Raw genomic sequence first — 6797 nt, forward strand, 5'->3', positions numbered from 1 at the left:
TGGCAAATACCATTGGAGAAGAAGTCCCGAGAGAAGACTGCATTTACAGTACCAGGGCGTCCCCTCTACCAGTACACAGTCATGCCGTTTGGACTATGTAATGCAGCACAAAGAATGTGTAGACTAATGGACAAGGTTCTACCCGCTTCTTTACGTGATTGTGTTTTTGTGTATTTATAGATTTTTCGTCTCATTTACGTTTGTTGGAAAAGGTCGCTAAGTGTTTACGCGAAGCCAACCTTACCATAAATGTTGAGAAAAGCAAGTTTTGTTTCAGGGAAGTTAGGTACCTAGGTTATGTAGTGGGCGATGGGTGCATCCGAACCGATGCGAACAAGGTTGCTGCTGTGAGGGATTTCCCCGAACCAAAAACGCCAAAGCAACTCCGACGGTTCCTATGGATGTCAGGCTGGTACCGCCGTTTTATCCAAGACTACGCAACCATTGCGGCGCCGCTGCACGACTGTCTCACAAAAGAAAAAATCAAAAGGTTTACGATGACAGAAGAAGCAAGAAAGTCGTCTGAGCGACTAAAAGAGAGCTTAATTTCCGCTCCCGTACTGGTGCACCCTGACTTCGAAAGACGCTTTTACATCCAGTGCGATGCTTCGACAGACGGAGTGGGCGGGGTACTCTTTCAGTTAGACGACGAGAACAACGAAAGACCCATAGCTTACATTTCCGCCAAACTAAACAAAGCGCAGCGTAATTACAGTATCACCGAGCTTGAGTGCTACGCTGCGGTGAAAGTGTGAAAAGACTTAGGCCATACGTCGAAGGTTTACCCTTCACCATCATAACCGACCACGCGAGTCTTAAATGGTTGGTGAACCAAAAGGACCTGTCAGGAAGACTCGCGCGGTGGAGTTTAAAACTTCAGGCGTACGACTTTCAAATTGAGCATAGAAAAGGATCATTCAATGTTGTACCCGATACGCTGTCGCGAGCTCACATGGAGGAAATGCAGCTGTAAGCGGAGAAATTTATTCTGCGTATGGTCTGCCGATCTTCGTCGATTTTGAACTCAAATCAGGACTGGATATACCAGGAGTGACATAAAGAGTTAAAATTCTTTTTTAGTGAAGAAAGACAGACAATTTTACTTGTGATTTATACTAAGTTATCTTAACTCGGACACTGTTCAAATTGCACTGATTAACCTCAAATTTCACATGTGATAGCTTAGTTTCGAAAAATGTGTATAGGTCCGTGTGAGTACGGAAATCGACGAAGATCGTATGTACTAAAGAATAATAACAATCGATAATTTCAGCGTTGAATAACTACTAGAAGCTAAATGTATTATGTGGCGGTAACAGCAGCTAGCAGACAGACTAATGGACATTGACTTGGACTCGGACTACTTTAAAACTGGAGAGTATGACGAACTTAGAAAAACCGTGACAGAAAACCAGGACAAACTTTCAGAACTATGCGTGTCGGACGATTACGTATATAAACGGACTCAGTTTTACCGGGGGGACGATCTTCAGCAGGACCAAGCCTGGAAACTCTGGGTACCGTCGGAGTTGCGCGCAGGGTTGGTGGCATCCTCCCACAGCTCACCTTCGGCCGGACACGGGGGCATCCACAAAACCTTAGCCCGAATACGCGAAAAGTACTATTGGCCTGGTATGGTAACCGATGTACAAACCTTCCTAAAAGAGTGCGAAGTATGCAATGAAATAAAACTCAAAACGTTTTTCATAAACCGCCCATGGGAAAGCAACAAGTAACCGAAATACCTTTCCAACGTTTGTTTATTGACTTTATGGGTCCATACCCACGTACTAGTGATGGTAATGTCTATGTGTTTGTGTGCCTTGATCATTTTTCAAAGCTCGTCTTTTTAAAACCAATGCGCAAAGCCACGTCTGTAGGTGTTTGTAAATTTTTGGAAAAAGAGGTGTTTCACATCATTGGTGTTCCGGAGTACATTCACTCCGATAACGGAAAACAATTTGCGCCATGTTTAGCAAATTTTTAGAAAAGTATGGAGTTAAACATATAAGAACTGCTTTTTATTCTCCTCAAGGGAATGCAGCGGAGAGGGTTAACCGCTCTGTGCTCCAAATAGTGCAGTCCTTCATTAAGGATAATCAAAAGAACTGGGATAGGTGTATCAGCGATACGGCTTTTGCCCTTCGCAGCGCGGTACACACGTCGATTAACTGCTCCCCATACTATGCCACGTTTGGCATGCCCATGATGCAACATGGAGCATCATACGAAATATGCCGCAAATTGGGTACAGCTAAAGATGTAGATTTGCACATAGATGCTAAGTCAGATAGGCTACAAAGTATTAGGGACTCTATACTGAAGGAACTCAAACTAGCGCATGAGCGAAGTAAAAAGTTGTATAATACCCTTAGCAAAGATGTGAAATTCCAAACCGGACAAGTGGTATACCGCCGAAATTTCAAGCAGAGTTCGAAGATTGAAAACTACAACCCTAAACTTGCCCCAAAGCAAGTTAAGTGTGTAGTCCTGAAAGCTATTGGAAATTCAATGTACGAACTCGGCGATACCAGTGGCAAGAAAATCGGAGTATACCACGCTAAAGATATTTTTGTCGCTTAAATCTGTGTTGCATGTAGTTTTTTTATATGTTGCATGTGGTTTGTGTAGAAGTTTTGCATGTTTTATGTCGTAAGGTCTTGACTTGACGGTGCATAAACATGTTGACAATTATCTCTACTCTTTATACTGACCCCTGTAATTATATTTGTATTTATATATTTTTTGTATTATTTTATTATTTATTTGATTATTTTTTTTGTAAATATTTATTGATTTATTGGCCTACCTATTGAATAATTTATTTACGTATTTATTTATTGACACCCTTTTTATTAACCTGCAAAACTGTGATATAGATATAGATACCCACCTGTGATTTAGGCTTAGATATGTGATGTGATGTAGCTTTAAGTTTAACCTGCATGCTGTTCGAGCCCTTTAGATAGTGAACTGTGATACAGATTGTGGTAGACATCAGACAAAATAATGTTGAGTACCGCCCATAAAATAAATAAGCGTTGGCTTAACGAAATATTGAATAGGTGAGGGGATAGCCCGGCCTTGGGTCGTGGGTCGAAGCCACACGTTGGGCACACCGGACCAAGGCATCCGAGCCTGTAGCGGCAAACTGTGGGTCAATGCAACATTGCAAAAGTCCGAACACCGCTGTGCGTAAACAGCAACGGAGTTACCCTTATGTGTGTTAGTAACGTGATTTGGATGTATGAAGATGTATCTGTTAGTGTGGGTGAAATTAGTATCCTGAAAGTTTATGTCTATCGTTTCCTTCCAAAATAGGATTGTATGTATTAGTGTCTTTCGTTCTTGAGTGAAAGTGGTGAGAAAGAAATGCTTTCGATCTATGGGGTACGATCGCCAAACGATGACAGGGCATGTCTCAAAGGTAAAGTACATTCAAGTGAGTGCGGAAGCTACTAAAGTCGTGGGAAATGCAAAGTTAGTCTTTTGTGAAAAAAAAAATGAAAAAAAAAATAAGTTTCGGTTTACGGTTGTTGCTAACCGCGTTATTGACCCGTTAAGTACCGGCACATAGAAAAAAACTCGGTGTCCTGGATCCTATTCAGATTGCGGCACAAAGGTTTAAAATTGCCACACCAGCCACCATCATTAGTGCCACGACACGCACGCACACACACAGACACCAAAGATAAGCAAATAAGCGGGGTAGTATCTGAAGTCCAGCAGGAGGGGAAATATAGAGCCGGTGCCGGACTCCACGCCGAAGGGTATAAAGGAGGGGCATTTTGGCGCTCCCGTCCCGGCACCGCAGCATTTTTTCGAAGCTTCGCCTGCAGAGAAAACCACAATAGAGGAGAGAGGAACCAGCGCCGCATTTGTTTTGTTGCAGTTTTTGTTGCAATCCATTTTTGTGAATTTTTTAAGCTAGATTAAGTTAAAGTTACCAACGTTATCAGTTTAATTTTTTTGGGATTTTTGGGAAATTTGCAATCATTCTTTCAACTGAATTTGGTAGTTAAATTTTAGATCTAGTTTGTAGTTTTTCTATTGCATTAATTTAGTTATTGAAAACCTGGATGAATTTTAATTGAATTTTTGTGTGGATTCAATTGTCGTTATAGCTTCCTAATTGTCCAGCTTAGCTTCTTTTTCCTTACTACCTATGTTTCAAAAACGCATTCCTTATTATTAGCCTTCTGCAACCCATATATATATACAGTAGATATAAGTAGTTTCCATAACTAGCCGTAAGATAGGTGATATTGTTGAATTGTGAATTTTATTAATATTATTTTTCTGGTTAGGGTAACTATTGAATAAAGAGCTTTTATAACGTTTACGCCAAAATTCATACTTTTATATTTATCAGGTTCATGGGTTGATTCCATTCAAAAATGATAGGCTAAGGCACTCAGTTGTTGTGGGTGTTGCACGAGTGCAAGAAAGGGGACGTGAATGTGAGGCGACTATGACTGACTAGACTGGATAGGGACATGGGACAGTAACGTGCAGACAAATGTCAGGCTAGGGGGGCGTTGCTAAAGTTCCAGAGTCAGTGCAACGCCCAAGGTTGCGTCAAGGTTTTACGCAGAAGGGGAGGGATGACTCCACCTGACACGGGCAGAACTTCTCTTCCAGCTTTCCTTTCGCAGATTTCAGGCACGAACCCCTCTTTTTGTTTGTATAACTGTAGGTAAGGCGAGTGAGCAAAAACTCACCCCTCCCGACGAGCTAGAAGGGGCTTGCCAGCATGCCAAATGCCACCTCCGCCTTACCCCAACAGTCAGTTATACAACAATTTGCTTATATCTTTGTTCGTTGTCATACTTTTTACTTACTTACTATTTTTCCGTGCAACTACCGCCACAAATATTCTGTGCTCTACCAAACATAGTGTATAAGTACAAGTGTGTTGACTTCTTTCTGACAGGCACTCGCATAGTGAGCATAACGGGAAAATCTGGGTTGCCATTGTTGTTTCGGTTGAAAAAGGGTAATTAGGGTTCTGTGCAGGGACGTAAAAGATTGAAATAGGGTTTATGTAGTCACAAAAGTGTTGCTCCTGTTCCACAGCATTTTAATATTTTTTCAGGGCGAAAATTGTTCAGTTCAGAGTTATTGGCCCGTAATCATAGTCGCTGACTAAAATTTTTTAAATTTAAAATATTTGTCTGTCATAGTCATATTAAACACAGATTTCAGCTAAAATTAGCATGTACAGGGTAACCACATGAAAAAAAATGTTTCGATAGGCGTAACGAGGGAATTTCAGCTATTTTAAAATATCACCCTTTACCTGCTGATATTTACAAAAAGGATACATACCGGTAAAGCCACAACATTTATTTCGCCATTTTTCTATTTATTTATTTGTACACAAATTATTTTAAAATGCAGCAGATAAATGTAAGTAGAAACCGAAAATGTGGGTATTTTAAATAAATAACTTCATTGTTGTTCTAGGAAACGAAACAACAAGTCCGTGAGGGAAATTGGACCAGAGGGGAAAAGGCCTGCTTGCGTGAATGCATTGCGTCCCACATCCGCATAATAGAGGATAAATCAAATGATGGTGCGATGATAGCAAAGAAGAGAGATGCATGGAACCAGGTTAAAATGACAATGCTGGCTGCTGGATATGAGAGGGAGGACACAAAATTGCGTCAACAGTGGGCAAGGATGAAACTGGCAGCAAAAAAATCATTTGGTGCAGAGCGGAGAGCAGAAAGAGCTACAGGTAATATTATTGAAGTGCCAAATGTGGATTGCGAAGATCTCCTCATTCAGAGCATGATAGCTCCTGAGATAGAGGAGGATACTATTTTAATAGACAGCGACACATACGTGGTGGCGGAGCTACACGACGACGATTCTGCAGATGCGTTGGAAGAAATTCCCAGCTGCAGGGTGGATTTCGAAGCAACACGGCCAAAATCGCTAGCCCAGGTCGGTCGTAGCACGGAGTTGGATCCAGCAACACAACCAAAGCCAAGAACCCACGTCGATCACCTGCGACAAATTCCTCCATACAAGAGGAATGTCGTTGAGGAAAGACAACGGCATATCCAAAAAGAAGCTTCGAATTCCGACGCTCTGCATTTACTACAAGAGAATCTTCTTCGAGCGCAAATTCAGTATCAACGAACCCTCGAGGAGAACGAGCAAGAATTACACGCTCTCAGGGTGCACCTTCTGCGCCAACAAATCAACGACCAACATAAAGGTGCACGCTAATGGCGATGCCGTCAGATAATGTGCAGTAGGTGCAGCTGCTTGGCAGTATAGTATCTTCCTTTAACTCAAGTGCTTTGTGTTTGATCTGGACGGGTAGATATATCCACGCTGTCAGCAACTGCCTCTTTAATAATATTTCCAGTAGCAATGGCTGTTTTTCGTTTTGCGCTGAAAATGTTTTGAGCTGCCAATTTCAATCTTGGCCATTGCTGGCGATTCCAAGATTTTCCTTCTATTACCTGCAACTAACATTTCCATTTGTACCTGCCTGCCTGCATGCTTCGAATTTTTTTATACTAATCGCATCATCATCAAGGTTTAACTTTCAATGAGGGTGTGGGAACGCGTATGCAAAACATTTTTTGAAATATTATATGCATTTATTTTTAGAGTTAATTTTTAGTTTCTTTTTACGAATTGATTTTATTCCGTTTTTATTATTTTGCATTGGAGTTGTTATTTTATATTGTAGCTTTAAGATATATGACCTGCCTTATTTACACAATCTGCAAACTAAAAAAATACTGAATAATGAAATATACAAATATTTATTTTAAAAA

At 41.0% G+C, this 6797-nt stretch overlaps 1 protein-coding gene across 1 annotated transcript; it reads left to right on the plus strand.

The window, feature by feature from the left end:
- The first annotated feature begins 5095 nt into the window (after positions 1-5095).
- On the plus strand, positions 5096-6797 carry LOC137239979 (uncharacterized). Its single transcript, XM_067765818.1, has 2 exons — positions 5096-5409; positions 5467-6797. Exons 1-2 carry the CDS (start codon positions 5395-5397, stop codon positions 6235-6237), a joined length of 786 nt encoding a protein of 261 aa, XP_067621919.1. The 5' UTR covers positions 5096-5394; the 3' UTR covers positions 6238-6797.

Source organism: Eurosta solidaginis, chromosome 2 (assembly GCF_040869045.1).
Source record: "Eurosta solidaginis isolate ZX-2024a chromosome 2, ASM4086904v1, whole genome shotgun sequence".
In the NCBI taxonomy this organism is placed as follows: domain Eukaryota; kingdom Metazoa; phylum Arthropoda; class Insecta; order Diptera; family Tephritidae; genus Eurosta; species Eurosta solidaginis.